Here is a 25000-nt window from a genome sequence, read left to right as displayed (position 1 = left end):
GGCCGTATCCGGCCCGCGGGCCGTAGTTTGGGGACCACTGCTCTAACCACTAGGCCACTAATTAAGTGTATAAGATATTTTTTGGAGATTGCCAGTTAGCTAGTTGGACCGTATGTGACACTATTATTGTGAAGGCCAAGTGTTTGACTGGTGGAAAAAAGAGAAAGACTGTGTACGAACCAAATAACGTTTTTTATTAGATATTTTGATATATTTAATATTTGCCAATGTTTTCCTAATGGCAAATTTGTGTTTAATTGATCACCTTTCATTATCATTCATCAGTGGTGAGGGTCATCTATCACTCAAAATAGGCATCTTTATGGGAAAGTCCATTAGTTGCAGTTTTTCCAGCTTACAGGGTCTCGGGACGTACCCCCTGGGAAATAGCTCTTGTCTACTGTAACATTTGACTTAAAACGTTCAAATTCATCCTGTGGCGGGTCAGACTGTGGCCCCCGAGCGCAGGGAAAATAATGCCTACAATAAAACGGTCCCTGGAGCGAAAAAAAGGTTGGGGTACCCTGCCCTATAGGGACACCAGTTCTGTAACAAACACTGGACTGACAAGTGTTTCTAACGCAACAGTCCCACCATTATGGCGTCCCCTCACGCCCAGCCAGCCTCTTGACGCTTTCTCCACGGCAGGAAATGAGCGTTTTGTGTCTTTTCCAGATTTGTGCACAGGTGTGTGCGCGTGCACGTTGCAGCCTGCTTGTGACTCATCCTCAAAGTCATGCTGGTTGTGTGTGTGTGCGTGTGCGTGTGCGTGTGTGTGCGTCTCCAGTTAATGACGTGTCAGTGTGACGCAAAGCAAACACGCGGGAAGGTGACGATTTGGGAAGGGGGGGGGGCCGCAATGACCTTAAGTTGTATGTCACGCACGCGCACACTCCCATGAGTCGTGCACGTGTCGCTCGCCCCCCACGCGCACGGCGTCATAGCAACCCAAACACACATGCAAGCCCCCCGAAAAGACATAAGCACGCTATCATCACGTGACTGCTGCATGCTCGTCTCTCTCGCACTCGTTCGCGCGCGCGCACGCACTCACGCACGCACACAGGTGAGGGCACGTGTCTTACTGATGGTTCTGGATCCGATGCAGCCCATGGTGTCTCCGCGAGGCTCAGACCACATCCATCTTCTTCTTCATCTTCTTCTTCCTCCTCCTCCTCCTCTTCCTCCGCCGCGACTGGGAGACGGCGAGCGTCCGTCCGTGCGCGCGCCGCGCGTCCACCCCCTCCCGCGCACGCGCCGTGCGACGAAAAAGCGGGGCGCCGGTGGGTCAAATTCACCGGAAAGGAGTGCGGGAAATGTGGAAGAGATGACGTGACGTCATTATTAGGAGGGTAACCATAGCAACAACGTGATCATAAAGTTAGCATAAAGTTTTAAAGCTAAGCTGACATAAGGAGTTGTAGTCACGTGATGCATGCTAGCGTGTGCAGTGTGCAAGTCAGGCCACTAGTGGGCACTCTTTTTGTTTTTTTTAACCATACAAGCTAATGTTGAGTGTGAGGACAGTGAGGTCTTCTTCAGGGGGAGGAGGAAGGACAAGGAGCCTTGTTAGTATTCTAGGAGACGAGCGAGGGGCTGACAGCAGGGAGAAATGTTTCCGCACACCAAGACAAACACACAAACTATTTATAGATGTGTGTGTGTATGTGTGTGTGTGTGTGTGTGTGTGTGTGTGCACAGCTGGTTGGACGCCCGTCTAAGCGAGTGCGTCAGAGGACGAATGAGGACAGATACGAGGAAGACGAGCAGGGCGGGAAGACGTTGGCGTCGTCGCTACGTAACGACGTTTGTGTCCATTGTTGAGGTCAAAGCATCGTCTCCCTCGAGTGACCCGGTCGCCGTGGTTACGGTGTCTAACAAACATAGTCGCGTGACCAGCAAACAAACGGTCACCCGTCATGGCAGGAGTCCACTGGAGGGAACTCACGGCGGCGGCAAAATTAGCGTTGTTTGCTAACCTCCGAGGTCCGTTTTTGTCTTTCTTTGTGCCGTCAGCTTGTTAAAGAAAAACAGTCATTAGCCGCGTCTCCATTGGTGTACTTCTGTACTTACTTAGCATTTTGAAGAACACTCAGCAGTCCCCAAATGGTCGCCATCTTGGTGTCATGATCCGTGGCCCGGATCATGTTTTTGTTATATTCTGTTAGTTTTGGACTCCCTTAGTTCCTGTTTTTGTGCACCATTGTTTGCTTTTCGTTACCATGGGTGCTTATTGTTTCCACCTGTCTCTGATTGGTGCTCAGGACGCTCACCTGTTTCCCGAGCACTAATCAGAAGGACTACTGTATTTTTCGGACTATAAGTCGCTCCGGAGTATAAGTCGCACCGGCCGAAAATGCATAATAAAGAAGGAAAAAAACATATATAAGTCGCACTGGAGTATAAGTCGCATTTTGGGGGGAAATTTATTTGATAAAACCCAACACCAAGAATAAACATTTGAAAGGTAATTTAAAATAAATAAACAATAGTGAACCACAGGCTGAATAAGTGTACGTTTTATGACGCATAAATAACCAACTGAGAACGTGCCTGGTATGTTAACGTAACATATTATGGTAAGAGTCATTCAAATAACTATAACATATAGAACATGCTATACGTTTACCAAATAATCTGTCACTCCTAATTGCTAAATCCCATGAAATCTTATACGTCTAGTCTCTTACGTAAATGAGCTAAATAAAATTACTTGATATTTTACGGTTATGTGTTAATAATTTCACACATAAGTCGCTCCTGAGTATAAGTCGCACCCCCGGCCAAACTATGACAAAAACTGCGACTTATAGTCCGAAAAATACTGTATTTAATCCTGCCTTTGCCGGTCAGTCGGCCTGGCTTCATCGTTTGCTTCTTGCCACTCATCTTGGCTGATGAGGAGAGGGTCTAACTCAAATGGTTGCAATTCGCAAAAAGGGGACAAGACGATTTCCAGCCAAGTGTTAGCTTTAGCGTCCAGTGCAATCGGCACGTTTTTCCTCTGGCTTGTTTTCCGTTTTTGCTACTTGTTTGCTTTCAACAAATAAATCATGTTCCTACCTGCACGTCCTGTCCGGAGTGGTCCGTCTGCATCCCGGGGGAACGAACCTTGCAGCAAGCTGCGACCCCCCGCTCGTGACACTTGGCTATGTAGCCAAAGAGTGGTTGCAATTTATCGTTAATAAGGAGAGGAGAACAGGACACATTTTTGCATCTGTTATGGGAAGTGTGCAGAAACAATCATACGTTGGGGACAGCACTATACTGTCAACATTTGGCGCACTCAGGAACTACAGTCGTGGTCAAAAGTTTACATACACTTGTGAAGGACATGATGTCATGGCTGTCATGAGTTTCCAATAATTTCTACAACTCTTATTTTTTTGTGATAGAATGATTGGAGCAGATACTTGTTTGTCACAAAAAACATTCATGAAGTTTGGTTCTTTTATGAATTTATTATGGGTCTACTGATAATGTGACCAAATCTGCTGGGTTAAAAGTATACATACAGCACCATTACATTATCATTTTTGGTGATGTAAAAAAGTTTAAATCAAATCAAATTAACTTCATGGCATGGCCTCTTAACTTCATGTGAGTGATTATGATTGACGACACCTGTTGACTTCTCTGAGCCCATTTAAATAGTGCTCATGTGATGCAGTCATTAGACTCGGTTACAAACGTGACAATGGGAAAGTCAAAGGAACTCAGCACAGATCTGAAAAAATGAATCATTGACTTAAACAAGTCAGGAAAGTCACTTGGAGCCATTTCAAAGCAGCTTCAGGTCCCAAGAGCAACTGTGCAGACAATTGTTTGTAAGTATAAAGTGCATGGCACAGTTTTGCCACTGCCACGATCAGGAAGAAAACGCAAGCTATCACCTGCTCCTGAGAGAAAATTGGTCACTATGATCAAGAGTCAACCGAGAACCACCATAAAGCAGGTCTGCAATGAATTGTAAGCTGCTGGAACACAGGTGTCAGTGTCCACAGTCAAGCGCGTCTTGCATCGCCATGGACTGAGAGGCTACCATGCAAGAAGGAAGCCCTTGCTTCAGAAGCGATACCTTAAGGCTCGTCTAAAGTTTGCTGCTGATCACATGGACAAAGATAAGACCTTCTGGAGGAAAGTTCTGTGGTCAGATTAAACAAAAATGTTGCTGTTTGGCCACAACCCAGTAATATATTGTAACCTACTCAGCGGCCTAGTGGTTAGAGTGTTCGCCCTGAGATCGGCAGGTTGTGAGTTCAAACCCCGGCCGAGTCATACCAAAGACTATAAAAATGGGACCCATTACCTCCCTGCTTGGCACTCAGCATCAAGGGTTGGAATTGGGAGTTAAATCACCAAAAATGATTCCCGGCCACCGCTGCTGCCCACTGCTCCCCTCACCTCCCAGGGGGTGATCAAGGGTGATGGGTCAAATGCAGAGAATAATTTCGCCACACCTAGTGTGTGTGTGACAATCATTGCTACTTTAGCTTTAACTTTTTAATATGTTTGGAGGAGAATGAGGCCTTTAATCCCAGGAACACCACTCCTACCGTCAAGCATGGTGGTGGTAGTATTATGCTCTGGGCCTATTTTGCTGCCAATGGAACTGGTGCTTTACAGAGAGTAAATGGGACAATGAAAAAGGAGGATTACCTCCAAATTCTTCAGGACAACCTAAAATCATCAGCCCAGAGGTTGGGTCTTGGGCGCAGTTGGGTGTTCCAACAGGACAATGACCCCTAACACATGTCAAAAGTGGTAAAGAATGGCTAAATCAGGCTAAAATTAAGGTTTTAAAATGGCCTTCCCAAAGTCCAGACTTAAAATTAAAGTTAATTTAAAGTTAAAGTACCAATGATTGTCACACACACACTAGGTGTGGTGAAATGTGTCCTCTGTATTCCCTTGTTCACCCCCTGGGAGGTGTGGGGAGCAGTGGGCAGCAGCGGTGGCCGCGCCCAGGAATAATTTTTGGTGATTTAACCCCTAATTCCAACCCTTGATGCTGAGTGCCAAGCAGGGAGGTAATGGGTCCCATTTTTATAGTCTTTGGTATGACTCGGCCTGGGTTTGAACTCACAACCTACCGATCTCAGGGCGGACACTTTAACCACTAGGTCACTGAGTAGGTTACCCCATTGAGAACATGTGGACAATGATGAAGAAACAAGTCCATGTCAGAAAACCAACAAATTTAGCTGAACTGCACTAATTTTGTGAAGAGGAGTGGTCAAAAATTCAAGCAGAAGCTTGCCAGAAGCTTGTGGATGGCTACCAAAAGCGCCATATTGCAGTGAAACTTGCCATGGGACATGTAACCAAATTGTAAACAATAAAGGAATTGATTGGTTGATTGATTGATTGATTGATTGATTGATTGATTAACATTGCTGTATGTATACTTTTGACCCAGCAGATTTGGTCACATTTTCAGTAGACCCATAATAAATTAATGTTTTTCTTAAACTTCATGAATGTTTTTTGTGACAAACAAGTATGTGCTCTAATCACTCTATCACAAAAAAAAAACAGTTGCAGAAATTATTGGAAACTCAACATTATGTTCTTTACAAGTGTATGCAGACTTTTGACCACAACTGTAAGTACACAGTGTATGTGGTATGCTTACTGAAGTGTAAGTATAGAAGTGCACAAACTAAAAGAAAAGCCTTGAGTGCACTCACTCAGATGTTGCACTTAAAACTGTCAAGATGGCAAGTGTGCAGCGATGGACACTTACCACCCTCAGCAATCACCATGTCGGCTGATGAGGAGAGGGTCTAACTCAAATGGTTGCAATTCGCAAAAAGGGGACAAGACGATTTCCAGTCATTTCCAGTAAGTGCGCAGCGACAGTACAGGATTGAAACAGCACTATGCCCTCAGAAAATACAACCCCAAGAATTACTCCATTTTGAGGGAAATGATAGAAACACCTTGTAAAATTTAATTTCCAATGCCAACACCTGCATCAGGTTAAGTCTGTTCATTAGTCTGCAGTTAAAAAGGAGTGTTCACACTTTGGAGAGCTGTTGCAGCAGGTGGATTAACATGAATCATTTCTCCAACTTGAGAGATGTCAGAGAGAGGATTATCAAACTTTGTCAAGAAGGTAAATCATCATGCAATGTTGCAAAAGATGTTGATTGTTCACAGTCAACTGTGTCCAAAATCTGGACCAAGTACAAACAACATGGGAAGGTTGTAAAAGGCAAGCATACTAGTAGACCAAGGATAAACATTAATGCATCACTACAGAAAAGTTAAAGCATGATGTCTTAAAAACAGAAAATGCACAGCAAAACAAATGAAAAACAAATGGGCGGAAATTAAAGTCGTCGTCTGTGACTGAATTTTTAGAACTCTTAGCAAGCGCATAAAGAAAATTAGATTTAAAGCTTAACAAAAGCAGTCATTAACAGCTAAACTTAAAAAACAAGCTTCCGATTGGCTAAGGAAAAGCAATCAAGTACTAAGGATGACTGGATGAAAGTCATATTCAGTGATGAATTGCAAATCTGCATTGGACAAGGTGATGATGCGGAATTTTTTTTGGTGGCGTTCCAATGAGATTTTTGAAGACGACTGCCTGAAGACAACATGCACATTTCCACAATCATTGATGATATGAGGCTGCATGTCAGGTAATGGCTGTCATTATATCTTCAATAAATGTTGACGTTGGCATTTTGGACAATTTCTCTTTCCATCACTGGACAGGATTAGGGTTGTACGGTATACCGGTACTAATAAAGTACCATGGTACTAATGAATTCAAAACGATACTTTACTGCCTTTGAAAAATACAGGTACTTTCTTATTATCTGCATGCTGCCGCGCGGCAGTAACGTACAGAGCCGAGGCTCATTATGTTGAGTGTGTTAGCACGCTAACACAAAGAGCATACAAGCAAAAACAGCGTGAAGAGGAAGAATGGCAAAAAACAGTATTTCTACTGGTTAATAAAGAGCGTGGGTGAAGCGCAATATGGAGGTATTTGGGCTTCAAAACTACCAATAAAGGTGACCCTTTAAACACGGAAACGCCACTCTGCAATCACTGCTTTCAAACCTGCCTCGCCAAAGGTGGCGTTAAAGTATTACAATCTTTGCTTCAAACTTAGGAAAACATTTTAATAACAATTACAGGACCTGCACAATGAGTTTAACCAGCTAACCAGTTAACCAGCTGCTCTGCTGTACACATACAAATATAAAGACACGCACACAGCTGGCTTGTTGCCAATTATTAGCGCAGTCAAAACCGCCCACGTAGCACAAACTAATGCAAGTGAAATCGCTGAATTTTGTGACAAATTCCTACAATTTGTGTTTTATCTTTAACAATGTGTGTTTTACCTGCTACATGTCTTATCTGTGTAGTTTTAGCTGTATTTTTTTTTAGTATTTACTAGAGATGTCCGATTATGGCTTTTTTGCCGATATCCGATATTTCGAAATTGTCCAACTCTTAATTACCGATTAAGTTATCAACCGATACCGATATATACAGTCGTGGAATTAACACATTATTATGCCTAATTTTGTTGTGATGCCCCGCTGGATGCATTAAACAATGTAACAAGGTTTTCCAAAATAAATCAACTCAAGTTATGGAAAAAAATGCCAACATGGCACTGCCATATTTATTATTGAAGTCACAAAGTGCATTATTTTTTTTAGCATGCCTCAAAACAGCAGCTTGGAATTTGGGACATGCTCTCCCTGAGAGAGTATGAGGAGGTTGAGGTGGGCGGGGTTGGGGCGGCGGGGTTAAAGCATTTATCGGCCGATAATATCGGCAGTCCGATATTATCGGACATCTCTAGTATTTACTAAAGATTGTCTTTGTCTTTAAGCACAGACCAAGAGTGGCAACCATAAATCATGAAGCATTTAATACAATGGCATTATATTATTATATTATCACCTGATCCTAAATTATGGCAGACCATATGTAATAAAGAACAATTTACAAATGTATACGAGTGCAATAAGAAAAGTCTAGTGTGTTTGATGACTTTTAGTTTTTATTTTAATCTTCTAAAGTTGTTATTTGAGTGCAATAAGAAACATATGTTTAATGTATCATAAGATTTTCTGTTAAAATTAAGTCAATAATAACATTTGTTTTATGGTCACCTTTATTTGGAAAAGTATCGAAAAGTATTGATATACATTTTGGTACCGGTATCAAAATATTGGTATCGGGACAACCCTAGAAAGAGATGATGACATAATTTTGCCATTGAGCAAAAACTGTGGTGTGTTTTTCTGCTCTGTTGTCACTTATCTGCTTCCTTTTCAGTACTAGTTTTGGGGGTTTTGGGTCGGAGCCATTCTCTCACAGCTTCTGCCTATTTGGATCTGGCCTATCTAAGCTCAGCTGCCAGTCGATTGCCAGTTGATTGTTTGATGTTTCACTCTCGCCAAGAACGTTTTCCACTCACTTGGTTCCTTCCTGTGTTCATCGCTTCCTGTTGGCTGCCAGACATCTACCAAGTCCAGTGTTTTTTTCCCTGGTAGTTGTACTGACTTTTTATCCACTCCTTGTCGAGTGTGTTTTCTGTTTCTTTCCGCTCCTGTTTGAGTGCGCTTTTTGTCATTAAATTAGATTTTATTTTGGAACCTGTTTCTCTGTGCACTGAGGTCCCACTCAACTGTTCCTAACAGAATCAGCTGGCCAACGTGCACCCCGCAGAGTTTGAACATTCCCGTTCTGCTCTAAAGAACATTGGCAACTGGTCCGGAACCACGATCAGCTGTTGCGCCACATGGCAGACGCCATCACCAAACTATCCACTGATGTAGGGACATTTTGCCAGCGCTTAGATCTAGCTAATGCTCCTGCTAACCCGGGTGGCTTCCCTTTCGGGGCGGGAGCCATCATTTCTACGCCAGCAGCGACCCCTCACGCAACTCTGTAACCCAACATTTAACATTCCCCCCACTTCTCCGGTGGGTCTGGCTCGTGCAAGCAGTTTCTTCATCAATCCTCTCTAGTTTTTGACCAGCAGCCCTGTTCTTATTCATCAGACCAACCCAAAATAGCCTTGACATGAGTTTATTGTCCGAAAATACTGGGTGATAGCAGCAAATAAAACTGGGCTGGCTGTACGTGCCTCAGCATATATTTTCTTGAGTGACATGAAAAAAGTTTTTGATCATCCTCTTAAGGTCAAGGGGGCAGGCAGATTTTAAACAGGGAAAGCTCTCCGTGGCTACGTTTTCTATTGACTTCAGTATTTTAAGAAGCCGAGAGCGGATTTGGCGACAATGCACTTTGTAGTATGTTTTGTAAAGGGTTGCCTTAAAAATTAACTGGCTGCCTGTGACGAGATTGCATCGCTAGATGAACTTATTGATCTGTCAGTTTGCCTAGAAGATAAACTCCATGAATTAATTGATAAAAAGCAGAGGAAGAAGGCGGATACCACTATGCATCGCCTAAAAGGGTGATACCAACGTCAGCTGGGTTCGACTCTGTCATCAATCCTCATGGCACTGCCATCCCAGCGTGAGGCACATACTGTGGTCGACCAGAGATTCTGTTAGCTCGCAATGGGTCGGGATGTCAAGGTTTTCGCCATTGCCCGCTCCGTCTGTGCCAGAAGCAAGGCTTCCCATCGTCCGCTGGCCAGCCATCTGCACCCACGGCCCATTCCACTACCACCATGATCCCACATTGCGCTGGACTTTATCACAGACCTACCAGCATCGCGTGGCAACAGTGTTCATCCTCAATGTGGTGGACTGCTTCTCCAAGATGACACACATCATCCCCCTGTTAAAGTTGCTGTCATCCCCAGAGACTGCCCAGCTACTCATCAAACATATTTTCCGAATTCATGGCATCCCTGTGCACTTTGTGTCGGACAGGGGGCCCCGGTTCACATTTCAAGTCTGGAGGGCCTTTTGCAAGGTATTGGGCGCATCGAGGAGCCTCTCATCTGGACATCACCCTCAGACCAATGGACAGACAAAGCTGGCAAACCAAGACTTGGAGGCGGCTCTCTGCTGCGTACGCCAGCGACACCCTCCTTCCAGGTCCTCCCACCTCCACTGGGTGGAATACGCCACAACTCCTTCGTCTATGTATGATGATGATGTATTTGTTTCCATTTTTAATCTGTTACTGTCTACATCCTGGGTCCCTGCCTGTTTTAAAACCGCTACAATAATTCCCATCCCCAAACAGGCCATCATCTCATGCCTAAACGACTACAGACCTGTAGCACTCACCTCCATACCTGCCAAATGCATGGAGAGACTGATATTGAAACGGATTAAAAAGGCAATACCACCATCCCTTGACCCATATCAGTTTGCGTACCGGAAGAACCGATCAACCGAAGACACCATCGCTATTGTAATCCATAGACTCTTGGAACATCTTGAGCTTAAGGACACTTATGCAAGACTGCTCTTTGTCGATTTCAGCTCAGCATTTAACACAATAAGGCCAAACAGACTCAGATCTAAGCTTCGCAACCTTGGTCTGAACACCTTCCTCTGCAACTGGATTTTGGACTTTTTAACAAATCGCACACAGTATGTGAAAATAGGCGAGCACATTTCTGCCACGCTCACCATCAACACCGGTGCTCCACAGGTTGTGTGCTAAGCCCTGTGCTCTTCACCCTCTTCACACATGACTGTATAGCCTCTTCAACATCCAATCTCACTGTCAAATATGCCGACGACACCACAGTACTTGGGCTCATCAGCAACAATGATGAGACAGCATACATAGCAAAGGTCCAACAGCTGGCTTCATGGTGTGCTAACGACAACTTGGTTCTTAACACTAACAAAACCAAAGAACTAATTGTATACTTCCGCAGGAAAGGGCAGAGCAAACACCCTCCACTTTTAATTAATAACAATCTAGTAGAAAGGGTCAAGCATTTCAAATTCTTAGGGGTAAACATAACAGAAGATCTATGCTGGGACATTAACACTGCTTCTACAGTCGGAAAGGCCCAACAACGTCTTTTTTTTTTTGAGGAAACTAAAATGCGCAAACATTTCGCAGAAATCAATGGTTAACTTTTACAATTGTGCCATCAGCAGTGTCCTCACTTACGGCTTTTTAGTGTGGTTTGCTAGCTGCACTAAAGCGAACCAACAGGCCCCCCAGCGAGTGGGTAAAGCGGCGGGGAAAATTACAAGGACGATACTCCCAGAGATGAGTGCCATGTACACAACTCGCAGCCTAAAGCGAGTACACAACATCCTGAAGGACAGATACCACCCAGCACATGGCCTCTTCAACCTGCTACCCTCTGGAAGAAGGTATAGATCGATTCGCGCCAGGACCACCAGAATGACTCACAGTCTGTATCCCCAGGCTGTGAGACTGCTAAATGAACAGCCTGCCCCTTTGCTGCCCCGGACCATCTCATTACCTCACTCTTCACCACCTCAATAATTGTGCTCTGGACACTGCATTGCTGCAACATCAACGTAACACCCATCAGACATCTGACTGTTCCCACCCCTACGCCCCCTCTATTCGCCATCTTCCTGACAATGCTAAACTGTGAACTATGGTCAACCTGCACTTCAATGCAGTTTCTATGCCGCTGGACAAAGCTCAAACAAAATCTCGTTGACATGTATGACTTAAGTGTTATTATGACAATGACAATAAAGGAATTGATTGATTGTCTCCTAGGCCACAGGTATGTCACCCTTCAAATCCGTCTATGGTTACCAGCCCCTTTTGTTCCAGAGGTATCCATTGCGTCCATCCACCTCGTGTGCTGTGCTGCCTTTATTCCAAAGTATTGCTCAGGACCGCAAGCTGGCGGATTGTCATAGAATTCCTTCACCCAAATACCACCCTGTAAAGGACGTATGGTTGTCATCACGTGACTTACCTTTGGCTGGTGTCTCCATGAGGCTGTCTCCTAGATTCGTTGGGCCGTTTAAGATTGTCAAGATCATCAATCCCGCTGCTGTGAAGCTCCTGTTACTTCTCTCGATCATGCGGCATCAAGTGGTCTGTCTCCAACATCAAGCCTGTAACTACAAGCCCTCTACGTCCTCCATCGGCGCCTCCTCCTCCGCGCAAGATCGATGGACTCCCAACTTACTCTGTGGAGGTCATTTTAGACTCCAAAAGGCCTCAATCCTAATAAACCAGGTAGACCGCCAGGAGTCGCTTTATAAGAGGGGGAGTGAATGTGGTGTGTATTTCTGCTCTGCTGCCACCTATCTGCTTTCCTTTGCAGCACCTGTTTTCGGAGTTTCGGGCGGAGCCACTCTTGCACACCTGCAGCCTATTTGAATCTGGCCTACTTTAAACTCACCTGCCAGTCTTCTCATTACCAGTTGATTGTTCGATGTTTTGCTTTCACCAAGGACGTTTTCCACTCGCTTAGCTACTTCCAGTGTGCATCGCCTGTTGGCTTCCAGACCTTTTCCTGTGGCTCTGCCCTTGTATTTGCACCAAATTTTTCTGTTCCTTTTTTTGTAACCAGTCTCTCTCAGCATCGAAGTCCGACTCCGGCTCAGCCGTTCCGAACAAAAAACGGAAGACTTTCTTTGAAAACGTATTTGAACAACTAACGAAATTACTCTTTAACTGATTTAATTAATTACTAGGGAAGGTAAATGATTTGTTACTTAAGACAACAAACTTCAAATATCTGGCTTATGCAGTTGAGAGATGTTCCATGAAAACTGTGTGTGTGTGTGTGTGTGTGTGTGTGTGTGTGTGTGTGTGTGTGTGTGTGTGTGTGTGTGTGTGTGTGTGTGTGTGTGTGTGTGTGTGTGTGTGTGTGTGTGTGTGTGTGTGTGTGTGTGTGTGTGTGTGTGTGTGTGTGTGTGTGTGTGTGTGTGTGTGTGTCAATGGGTATACATTCTAAGATATTATCAATAGCTAATTACATATTTGAGTTTGAGTTTGAGTTTGAGTTTATTTCGAACATGATACATCACAATTTTCAGTTTCTCTTTTCAACATGTTCGAAAAGGAGTAGGAAGAAGCAGATCTTATTTAATCCCACCCCTTTTCTTTTACATAACAGTTGCTTAAACTTTTGTTCACTTCCTGTTCTCAATTTATTCACAATATACTCCATAAGTAATCACAATAAAAATAAATAAATAAGTCATATTTCATATGATGAGATAAGTAGGATTATTTTGAGGATGAAAGAATGGACGGATGAAATAAATTCAGAATGTTTATCATGGTTCTTCTTCTTTGTACTTTGTAAACACTTTAAGTTTGAAGAGTTTCTTGAAGTGGATCATATTAGTACATTGTTTGATTGCTTTGCTTAATCCATTCCATAATTTATTTCCACATACTGCTATATTGTAATCAACAGAAAGATTTTGTTTTGACCCGAGAACTACAAAGGGGAGAGAAAGCAGGATCTGCCCAAGTTCCAGGCACCTTTTCTTTGAACTCTTTTACGACCTTTTATTTCTTACCACTTTGTAGTTTAGGTTCTTCATCACCTACCCAGCTACTCCCCCTTTGTTCTGTTGATGTAATTTAGTTAATATCCTTCCAGATCAAAATCCATTTCTTTTTTTAGCATCCATCCATGTTTCTGAGATGCACTAAATTGCCAAATGTATTTGGCCACCCATCCAAATGATCAGAATCAAGTGTCCTAATCACTTGGCACGGCCACAGGTGTATAAAATCAAGCACTTAGGCATGGAGACTGTTTCTACAAACATTTGTGAAAGAATGGGCCGCTCTCAGGAGCTCAGTGATTTCCAGCGTGGAACTGTCATAGGATGCCACCTGTGCAACAATTCCAGTCGTCAAATTCCTTAGCTCCTAAATATTCCAAAGTCAACTGTCGGCTTTATTATGAGAAAATGGAAGAGTTTGGGAACAACAGCAACTCAGCCACGAAGTGGTAGGCCACGTAAACTGACAGAGCGGGGTCAGCGGATGCTGAAGCGCATAGTGCAAAAAGGTCGCCGACTTTCTGCAGAGTCAGTTGCTACAGAGCTCCAAATTTCATGTGAACTTCCAATTAGCCCACGTACAGTACACAGAGAGCTTCATCGAATGGGTTTCCATGGCCGAACAGCTGCATCTAAGCCATACATCACCAAGTCCAATGCAAAGCGTCGGATGCAGTGGTGTAAAGCCCGTCGCCACTGGACTCTAGAGCCGTGGAGACGCGTTCTCTGGAGTGATGAATCACGCTTCTCCATCTGGCAATCTGATGGACAAGTCTGGGATTGGAGGTTGCCAGGATAACGGTACATTTTGGACTGCATTGTGCCAAGTGTGAAATTTGGTGGAGGAGGAATTATGGTGTGGGGTTGTTTTTCAGGAGTTTTGTTTGGCGTGCTCCAGTATACCAAAACATTTTGGACAATTCCATGCTCCCAACCTTGTGGGAACAGTTTGGAGCGGACCCCTTCCTCTTCCAACATGACTGAGCACCAGTGCACAAAGTAAGGTCCATAAAGACATTGATCACAGAGTCTGGTGTGGATGAACTTGACTGGCCTGCACATAGTCCTGACCTGAACCCGATAGAACAGTGGTCCCCAACCACCGGGCTGCGGCCCGATGCTGGTCCGTGGATCGATTGGTACCGGGCCGCACAATAAATTAAAAAATAATATATATATATATATATTTATTTTTTTATTTTTTTATTAAATCAACATAAAAAACACAAGATACACTTACAATTAGTGCACCAACCTAAAAAAAAAAAAACTCCCCCATTTACACTCATTCACAGTCATTCACACAAAAGGGTTGTTTCTTTTTGTTATTAATATTCTGGTTCCTACATTATATATCAATATAGATCAATACAGTCTGCAGGGATACAGTCCGTAAGCACACATGATTGTATTTCTTTGTGACAAATAAAACAAAAACATTCCCCCCTCTGAATGTCTATAAGTGTAGATGAATGTGCACCTGAGTAAAGATCTTCTAGTTCGATAATCTCTTGGAGCGTTGTAATTTTGTAGTCAATGTTTGTTTTCCATCAGACTCCATTATCGTTGTTGTTGTAGTTGCTGGGAGTTCTGATATTCGCCCAGATCCTTGATGTCTTTAACAACTACAACTCTTGCTTGAAGACCTCCATTCAGCTTTATGTAGGTTTTGCATTGAATTTCCCCTCAAGTCGCGTGCTTTCTTGGCGATTTCAGCATTGCGTTCAGTGAGATGCTCGTTCATGTACACATTTGTGCCCTTCAGCTTTTTTCCCTGTGGCAGCAATGCTATTTTGGATTTCCTGTTTGCGAGCTTAACAATGGTGACCGGTGTGATGTTGCTGCCTCTTCTATTCAGTGAAATGCACGCATCAATGGTGTTAATATCCACATCAATTCCCTTTGATTGCAGAAAGTTGACCACTTGTTGCTTCCGTTGAAGCAGTGTCCATGTCATCTGGTCCTCTGTTGTCAACTGCTCTTGCACAGGATCAGGAGTTGATGCGTAGCCCTGCAATGACGATGTCATTCTGTCGTGTAAACTGATCCATTTCCTCTTTGAAGTTTTCCAAAACAGCGTGGCGTGGCGAAGTTGGTAGAGTGGCCGTGCCAGCAATCGGAGGGTTGTTGGTTACTGGGGTTCAATCCCCACCTTCTACCATCCTAGTCACGTCCGTTGTGTCCTTGGGCAAGACACTTCACCCTTGCTCCTGATGGGTGCTGGTTAGGGCCTTGCATGGCAGCTCCCGCCATCAGTGTGTGAATGTGTGTGTGAATGGGTGAATGTGGAAATACTGTCAAAGCGCTTTGAGTACCTTGAAGGTAGAAAAGCGCTATACAAGTATAACCCATTTATCATTTATTTATCATTTATATTGCCCAGATTGGTGATATCTTGTTGTGTGGCATTTGGTTGTTGTCTCAATGCAGCCATCTCCCTGAAGTTCTTCAAATCAGTGTTATCTTGTTGCATGGCATGCAACTGTTGGCGCACTGCTGCTATCTCCATTTTAATGTTCTCCACAACACTGCTGTTGCCCCAATGGCTGTCGTCTTGCTGCTTGGCATTTGACTCTTGGCACAATGTTGCATTCTCCTCTTTCAGCTTCTCCACCTGATTTTTTAATGCATTGTTTTCTTCATAGAAAATCTTAATTTACTCTCTGAACTTTCTAAATTCCATCATATCTTTATGATATTCTTTTCTGTCTTTGATAATTTGTTGTTGGATATCTGCAACATATTTTTGTACACAGATTATCATCTGTTCCTGGAGAGTGTCGACATTGCTTTGTGTCTTATTTATATTGTTTTGTAGAGATCCTACTAGGATTTTACGATATACCGGTATCAGTATAGTACCGCGATACTAATGAATCATATTTGGTACTATACCGCCTCTAAAAAGTACCGGCTCTTCTAATTTACGTCCTCCCTCTGAAACATGACAATTCCATGACATGACTGCAAAGCTGATCTGACAACAGCAATCAGAGAAAGTTGATGAAGAGTAACATTTGTGACTCGTTAAGTACATGCCTCAGAGACTGCAAGCTGTTGTAAAAGCCAAAGGTGGTGCAACAAAGTACAAGCGGTGTGTTGTAGTGTTTATGTTTGTTAGTTTTTCATGATTACATAATTGTTTCCTCAGAAGTGAGTGATACCATCATTGTTTCACCCTGCCTGATCTAAAAAGGAAACTGTTACTGACTACCACTATTTATACTATTGATTTATTTTAGTGTTTCTTAAAGCCACAAAGTTGCCATCTAAAGTGAATATAGTTTTGTGTCATGTCTGTTTTCGACAAAATCAAACAACAAGCGTGATCTGGTGATTCCAGGACACAAGTATTCAGTTTGAGACTCAGCAACAGTCTGACTGGATGATGGCCGCCACGTTTGATGACTTCTGACCTTGACACAGGGTTGTCATGGCAACCTCACTCCTGATAGAACATGGCGATACACGCACAACACAATGAAAGAGGTGGGCTTATCTTTTATTTTTTTGACCTTGGACCTCACTCCAGGACACTCGGGATTCTATGGTCCTTCAGTACATAGATACTATGGCACCCACTTTTTGCATTTCAAAGTCATGTGACTCCTGTCCAATAGGAGGAGGGGGGCGTGCCCCAAGGGCTACCATTAATAAAGCCCACCCCCCCACACTGGCAGCGAGGACCATCAGAGGATCATCAGAAGACCAGGTGACTTAAGACTTTGGTCTTTTAGTGGACTAATTAGCCGCTTTGAGAGATGTCTTCATGTATGTGTGTGTGCCTTCTAGATCAAACGTCATCATGGTGAAGATCGGCATCAACGGGTGAGTTTGATTACAAAGTCTTCATTTAGCTGCGTCTCAGATAGTTAACCAGCCTAGTAGCCCGTGCAACAGCAGGTGTCTATTTCCTGGAGTCAAAAACAAAGTTCCGGAATTCATCACTATGGGCCTCAATGTCAAGATGCCTACAATGTTCTGTTGCTTCTATGTTGTCTGATAGGCCGCTCAGCTGCCACATTCCTTTTGCTCTATTTTTACACTTCACCACCGGGTCACCGCTGGGTCCGAACAAGCTCCACCCTCTTTGACCCCACCTCATCACTAACTGAACACAATGAGCGATGTTCAACCTGGCCTGGCACGGCGGCCATATTTGGTGCAAACAGTAGGAACTATAGGGCTTTATCTGCTGGTGGGAGAAGGAACGTGCAGCTTCAAGAAGACCACAATGAATAGTCACAGTAATAGTAACAGTAACAGTAACAGTAATAGCAAAAGCAATAGTAATAGTAACAGTAACAGTAATAGTAACAGTAATAGCAACAGTAACAGTAATAGCAATAGTAACAGTAATAGTAACAGTAATAATAACAGTACTACTAGTACTTTTACTATTACTGTTACTATTGCTATTACTGTTACTGTTGCTATTATTGTTACTATTACTAGTACTGTACTAGTAATAGTAACAGTAACAGTAACAGTAATAGTAATAGTAACAGTAATAGTAACAGTACTTGTAATAGTAACAATAATAGTAACGTAACAGTAATAGTAATTGTGACACTAACAGTAATACTAATAGTAACAGTAATAGTAATAATAACAGTAATAGCAGTAGTAACAGTTATAGTAATAGTAACAGTAATAGTAACAGTAACAGTAATAGTAACAGTACCAGTAATAGTAACAGTAATAGTAACAATAACAGTAATAATAACAGTAATAGTAACGGTAATAGTAATAGTAACAGTAATAGTAACAGTAATCGTAATGGTAATAGTAATAGTAACAGTAACAATAATATTAACAGTAACAGTAATAGTAACAGTAACAGTAATAGTAATAGTAACAGTAACAGTAATTAAACTAGTAATAGTAACAGTAATAGTAATAGTAACAGTAACAATAACAGTACCAGTAATAGTAACGGTAATAGTAACAATAACAGTAATAATAACAGTAAAAGTAATAGTAATAGTAAAAGTAACAGTAATATAACTAGTAATAGTAACAGTAATAGTAATAGTAACAGTAACAGTAATAGTAACAGTAACAGTAATAGTAACAGTACCAGTTATAGTAATAGTAATAGTAACAGTAACAATAACAGTAATAGTAACAGTAATAGTAACAGTAATAGTAATAGTAACAGTAATAGTAACAGTAACAATAACAGTAACCGTAATAGTAACGGTAATAGTAACAGTAATAGTAACAGTAACAGTAACAGTACTAGTAACAGTAACAGTAATAGTAATAGTAAAAGTAATAGTAACAATAACAGTAATAGTAATAATAACAGTAATAGTAACAATAATAGTAACAGTAACAGTAATAGTAACAGTAATAGTAACAGTAATAGTAACAATAATAGTAACAGTAACAGTAATAGTAGCAGTGATAGTAACAGTAATAGTAACAGTAACAGTAATAGCAATACTAATACTAATAGTAATAGTAATAGTAACAGTAATAGTAACAGTAACAGTAATAGTAACAGTAACAGTAACAGTAATAGTAATAGTAATAGTACTAGTAACAGTAATAGTAACAGTAATAGTAATAGTAATAGTACTAGTAACAGTAATAGTAACAGTAATAGTAGTGAAAATCAAAACCCTGAAGAAGTGATTAGTCCCCCATCTTGTGGTCAGATTCGGGCGTATAGGGCGCCTGGTGACGCGGGCGGCCGCCACAGGAGGCAAAGTGGAGGTGGCGGCCATCAATGACCCCTTCATCGACCTGGACTACATGGTGAGTGGCGTCAAGTGGCGGCCCGCTAGTGGGTGACATGGCACTGATGGCGTGCGCATCCCCCCCCCCCCCCCCCACAGGTGTACATGTTCAAGTATGACTCCACGCACGGCGTGTGGAAGCACGGCGAGGTGAAGGCGGAGGGCGGCCAGCTGGTGATCGGCAGCATGCACATCACGGTCTTCCACGAGTATGTCCTCCTTCCTTTGTTGCCATGGCGCCTTGTGACCCCAGCCCCCCTTGTGACCTCACTCACCTCTGCGCAGGAGGGACCCCACAAACATCAAGTGGAGCGGCGCCGGTGTGGACTATGTGGTAGAGTCCACCGGCGTCTTCACCACCATCGAGAAGGCCTCGGTCAGTGTTCCTCCACCTATCTATTCTTTCACCTTTGACCTCTAACCTGCTCCCCCACAGGCTCACTTGAAGGGCGGGGCCAAAAGGGTGGTGATCTCCGCCCCCAGCGCCGACGCTCCTATGTTCGTCATGGGCGTCAATCACGAGAAGTACGACAACTCCATGCAGGTGGTCAGGTGAGTCACGTGACCTCCAGGACAGCGCTGGCTCGAGGATGCTCATTAAGTGTTTCCATAGCAACGCTTCCTGTACTACCAACTGCCTGGCGCCGCTCGCCAAGGTCATCAACGACAACTTTGGCATCGTTGAGGGTCTCATGGTAACGATGCTTCCGTCTTTGCACGTGTGCCGTCGACGGCTGACAATAACACGTGTGGCTCCTCCCCCTCCCCGCAGAGCACCGTGCACGCCATCACCGCCACGCAGAAGACAGTGGACGGTCCCTCCGGAAAGCTGTGGCGAGACGGACGCGGCGCCTCCCAGAACATCATCCCTGCTTCCACCGGCGCCGCCAAAGCCGTGGGCAAGGTGGTCCCCGAGCTGAATGGGTAAACCTTCTACTTCCTGTCCACGATGAGGGGCGTGGCCAAATGAGCTCCTCACTTCCTCCCTCACAGGAAGTTGACTGGCATGGCTTTCCGTGTCCCCACCCCCAACGTGTCCGTCATCGACCTAACCGTGCGCCTGGAGAAGGCGGTAAGTATGGCCGACGGCGAGGGAGTGGCGTGACACTGAGTCTTGGTGTCTGCCAGGCCAAGTATGAAGACATCAAGAAGGTGGTCAAGGCCGCCGCAGACGGTCCCATGAAGGGAATTCTGGGATACACAGAGGACCAGGTGAAGCATGCAATGTCACACAAGATCCAGTAGGGGGCAGAGAAGCAAAAGAGGTCAAAGCTCATGTTGCGTGTTTATAGGTGGTGTCCACAGACTTCAACAGCGACCCGCACTCCTCCATCTTTGACGCCGGCGCCGGCATCGCCCTCAACGACAACTTTGTCAAGCTGGTGTCCTGGTGAGCCCGCACACCTGCTACCTGCCTTCATTTCATTTCCGCTATGGCCACGCCCCTAACCGCCACTTCCTGCGGGCAGGTACGACAACGAGTTTGGCTACAGCAACCGCGTGTGTGACCTGGTTCTACACATGTTCACCAAGGAGTGACGACGTGATTCCACCACCTCATGATGTCACCGCTAGCTGTATCCTAGCAACCGCTTGCTGTCAAACTATTGCCACTTTATAAAGTACACAATATTAGTATGCTGACTATTGTCTTATTTAAAGCAGCAGTTATTGATAAATATATTGATTAATGTCTACTTGTTTTTGTAGAGTTTGAGTTTATTTCGAACATGCATGCATGTTTACTTTTATCTTATCTTAAGTAGAATTTATTAATAAATACATTGACAAATGTCTGTTTTGTCTTATTTAAAGGACTAGATATTAATGAATAAATTGATAACTGTTTAAATTTCTGACAAAAATCTAATTCAAAAGATGTAAGATTATTTATAGAGTACAGGCCAAAAGTTTGAATGCGTTTTCTTTATTTTCATGACTATTTACATTGTAGATCAGGGGTCACCAAAGCGGTGCCCGCGGGCACCAGGTAGCCCGTAAGGACCAGATGAGTAGCCCGCTGGCCTGTTCTAAAAATAGCTCAAATAGCAGCACTTACCAGTGAGCTGCCTCTATTTTTCAAATTGTATTTATTTACTAGCAAGCTGGTCTCGCTTTGCTCGACATTTTTAATTCTAAGAGAGACAAAAATCAAATAGAATTTGAAAATCCAAGAAAATAATTTAAAGACTTGGTCTTCACTTGTTTAAATAAATTCATTTATTTTTTTACTTTTCTTCTTATAACTTTCAGAAAGACAATTTTAGAGAAAAAATACAACCTTAAAAATGATTTTAGGATTTTTAAACACATATACCTATGCAATGCCAGGCTTCCCACTAACTGACAAAGAAACAGATAATATATTTGGTGTCCAGTTCAAAGTGAGAGTTGACTTTTGTATTTTACATGAGTTATTATTTGTACAAACATGGTGCAAAGTAATTCATGATTTGTTAAAACATTTTAGTGGCTAGCTAGTTAAAATGGGATATTGTGATTTCACAAGACTGTCTTAGAAGTCATCATTTGAAAATGTTCAATTTGAAAAATGTGCACTTAGAGAAAATATAAAAATAAAGTGTTGCATATTGATATTTATCTGTTTCTATATATATTTATTGTGAGTAATCATTAAGATGATCAGTGTTTCCACAAAGATAAATATCATTAATTATTAATAACAACATAGAGTTAAAGGTAAATTGAGCAAATTGGCTACTTCTGGCAATTTATTTAAGTGTGTATCAAACTGGTAGCCCTTCGCATTAATCAGTACCCAAGAAGTAGCTCTTGGTTTCAAAAAGGTTGGTGACCCCTGTTGTAGATTGTCACTGAAGGCTTTAAAACTATGAATGAACACATGTGGAGTTATGTGCTTAACAAAAAAAAGGTGAAATAACTGAAAACATGTTTTATATTCTGTTTTATATTGTAGTTTCTTCAAAATAGCCACCCTTTGCTCTGATTACTGCTTTGCACACTCTTGGCATTCTCTCGATGAGCTTCAAGCACACCTGTGAAGTGAAAACCATTTCAGGTGATTACCTCTTGAAGCTCATCGAGAGAATGCCAAGAGCGTGCAAAGCAGTAATCAGAGCAAAGGGTGGCTATTTTGAAGAAACTACAATATAAAACATGTTTTCAGTTATTTCACCTTTTTTTGTTAAGTACATAACTCCACATGTGTTCATACATAGTTTTGATGCCTTCAGTGACAATCTACAACAGGGGACACCACCGCTTGTCTACAATGTAAATAGTCATGAAAATAAAGAAAACACATTGACTGAAAAGGTGTGTCCAAACTTTTGGCCGGTACTATATATATATATATATATATATATATATATATATATATATATATATATACAGTATATATATCCATCTATCCATTTTCTACCGCTTGTCCCGTTCGGGGTAGCGGGGGTGCTGGAGCGTATCTCAGCTGCATTCGGGCGGAAGGCGGGGTACACCCTGGACAAGTCGCCACCTCATCACAGGGCCAACACAGATAGACAGACAACATTCACGCTCACATTCACACATAAGGGCCAATTTACTGTTGCCAATCAACCTATCCCCAGGTGCATGTCTTTGGAGGTGGGAGGAAGCCGGAGTACCCGTAGGGAAAACTCCACACAGTATATATACAGTATATACTGTATATATATATATATATATATATATATATATATATATATATATATATATATATATATATATATATATATATATATATATATATATACAGGTATATATATATATATATACAGGTATATATATATATATATATATACAGGTATATATATATATATATATACACAGGTATATATATATATATACAGGTATATATATATATATATATATATATATATATATATATATATATATATATATATATATATATATATATATATATATATATATGTCTACCTGTTTGTTTACTTTAACTATTTAAAGGAGCAGTCATTAGTAAATATTTGGGGAAAAAAAGCTATTTTTCTGATTTTTACGTTATCTAAAGGAGCCCTTAGTAAGAAACATACTGAAAAAAGAGCTCATTTTCTGACCTATTTATTGATACAGTTCTACTACTTCTCTGAATTGAATCTTATTTAAAGGACCATTAGTCAATAAAATATATTGATACATTTGTTTACAACAGGTAATACATATATTGCTAAATGGCTGTTTGTTTGACTTGCATCTTATTTAAAGGAACAGTTAATACAGCTATTGATGAATGTGTGTTTACTTGTAGTTTATGAAAAAACTAGTGGGTATTGATAAAAACCGATCATTTTCTACCGGTTTGTTTACCTTTATGTTATTTACAGGAGCAGTTATTAATAACACTAGTAAAACATTCAAAGGAGCATTTAATAGCAAAAATGTTGTTGATATTATCTTACGTTTCTCTTACATAAAGGAGCAGTTAACAGAAATATGACCGATTCACGGACAGGGCCGTGTGCGCGTCTGCGCATGTGCAGAAGTGTTAGATTCAGGCTCTTTAAATCCCCCCTGCCTGTCCCCGCTGGATTATCTCCATCGTCCTGCCGCTGAGATGTGAGTATATCATCACTGACATGTTCCACGCTTTGTGTTTTATTCATTCAATATTGCACTTCAAAGCAAGAAAAAAAATACTTAAACGTTTTTGGGACACTGACAGCTGAATTGCGCGTAAAACTTCTTCAACACGCACTTCGTGTTAGTGCGTGTCTGCGTGTACTGTCTAATCACAAGTATGACGTCATACGCGGTCAGGTAACTTTCGAAGCTTCTTTTGACGAACCTGCGAGACGAGATATGCCCCCCCCCCCCCCCCCCTTCTGCAGGTCTACTCCGGACGCAGCAGGCACCCCAGGAGCCCCGGACTCCGAGGGGGGGCCCCTAGCTGCGGCCCCCAACCTGACCAGCAACAGGCGACTGCAGCAGACGCAGGCGCAGGTGGACGAGGTGAGACACTTTCCCGCGAAACTCAACTACCCTGGCTTGCAACGCCGTGTTGTACCGGTAGAGGGCGGTAACGAGCAACTAGGGCCTAACCTTCAAACCAAAAAAAGGGGGTCTTTGTGGTGGACTGTAGGTGGTGGACATCATGCGGGTGAACGTGGACAAGGTCCTGGAGAGGGACCAGAAGCTGTCGGAGTTGGACGACCGCGCAGACGCCCTGCAGGCCGGCGCCTCGCAGTTTGAGAGCAGCGCCGCCAAACTCAAAAACAAATACTGGTGGAAAAACTGCAAGGTATGTGTGTGTGTGTGTGTGTGTGTGTGTGTGTGTGTGTGTGTGTGTGTGTGTGTGTGTGTGTGTGTGTGTGTGTGTGTGTGTGTGTGTGTGTGTGTGTGTGTGTGTGTGTGTGTGTGTGTGTGTGTGTGTGTGTGTGCTATGGCAATGCTTACTTAATGGGGACATCGCTCTGTTTACACAGTCACCTTTAGGGGACCTCTGACGATATGGGGACAAAAAAACAGGTCCCCTAAAGGGAAACCTTTTTAAATGATAGTCAGATCCATTCTGAAGATGCCGAAGTGATTTTATTAATCAAGTTAATCAAGCGAGACTTGACCCTAACCCATTAATAGTACTGTGATTCTGTATGGTATCCATCCTTAGTTAAAACTAATATATTTTTCCAAAAACAAAATCTGGTTTAGTGTTCCTTAGGATGACATTTTCATACAGCATGATTATAAAACATTTATTACCTTAAAGCAGGCGTCACCAACGCGGTGCCCGCAGGCACCAGGTCGCCCGTAAGACCAGATGAGTAGCCCGCTGGCCTGTTCTAAAAATAGCTCAAATAG

The 25000-nt window shown here is 42.6% G+C and overlaps 3 protein-coding genes across 7 annotated transcripts in view; 2 read left to right on the top strand and 1 right to left on the bottom strand.

The window, feature by feature from the left end:
- LOC133655958 (uncharacterized) overlaps window positions 1–1187 on the bottom strand; it is a 42845-nt gene extending 41658 nt beyond the window's left edge. For 3 of the 5 annotated variants that reach the window (XM_062056627.1, XM_062056628.1, XM_062056634.1), the window contains exon 1: window positions 1086–1187. In XM_062056627.1, the coding sequence (XP_061912611.1) occupies window positions 1086–1140 (55 nt within the window). In that variant the 5' untranslated portion in view covers window positions 1141–1187. The remainder of the gene's footprint in view (window positions 1–1085) is intronic. The other 2 variants (XM_062056630.1, XM_062056631.1) reach the window with 1 other exon arrangement.
- Window positions 1188–17046: 15859 nt separating this feature from the next.
- Window positions 17047–20972, top strand: LOC133655109 (glyceraldehyde-3-phosphate dehydrogenase-like). The gene is made up of 12 exons (XM_062055026.1): window positions 17047–17154; window positions 17235–17270; window positions 19106–19205; window positions 19286–19395; window positions 19472–19562; window positions 19623–19738; window positions 19800–19881; window positions 19959–20110; window positions 20180–20258; window positions 20315–20398; window positions 20479–20576; window positions 20656–20972. Exons 2-12 carry the CDS (start codon window positions 17248–17250, stop codon window positions 20723–20725), a joined length of 1005 nt encoding a protein of 334 aa, XP_061911010.1. The 5' UTR covers window positions 17047–17154; window positions 17235–17247; the 3' UTR covers window positions 20726–20972.
- Window positions 20973–23692: 2720 nt separating this feature from the next.
- Window positions 23693–25000, top strand: part of LOC133655957 (vesicle-associated membrane protein 2-like) — an 8801-nt gene continuing 7493 nt past the window's right edge. Inside the window, exons 1-3 of the mRNA XM_062056626.1 lie at window positions 23693–23758; window positions 24031–24151; window positions 24282–24440. Coding sequence (XP_061912610.1) covers window positions 23757–23758; window positions 24031–24151; window positions 24282–24440 — 282 coding nt within the window. The 5' untranslated portion in view covers window positions 23693–23756. The remainder of the gene's footprint in view (window positions 23759–24030; window positions 24152–24281; window positions 24441–25000) is intronic.

Source organism: Entelurus aequoreus, linkage group LG08 (genome assembly GCF_033978785.1).
Source record: "Entelurus aequoreus isolate RoL-2023_Sb linkage group LG08, RoL_Eaeq_v1.1, whole genome shotgun sequence".
Classification (NCBI taxonomy): Eukaryota; Metazoa; Chordata; class Actinopteri; order Syngnathiformes; family Syngnathidae; genus Entelurus; species Entelurus aequoreus.
This window is presented reverse-complemented; position numbering and strand designations above follow the sequence as displayed.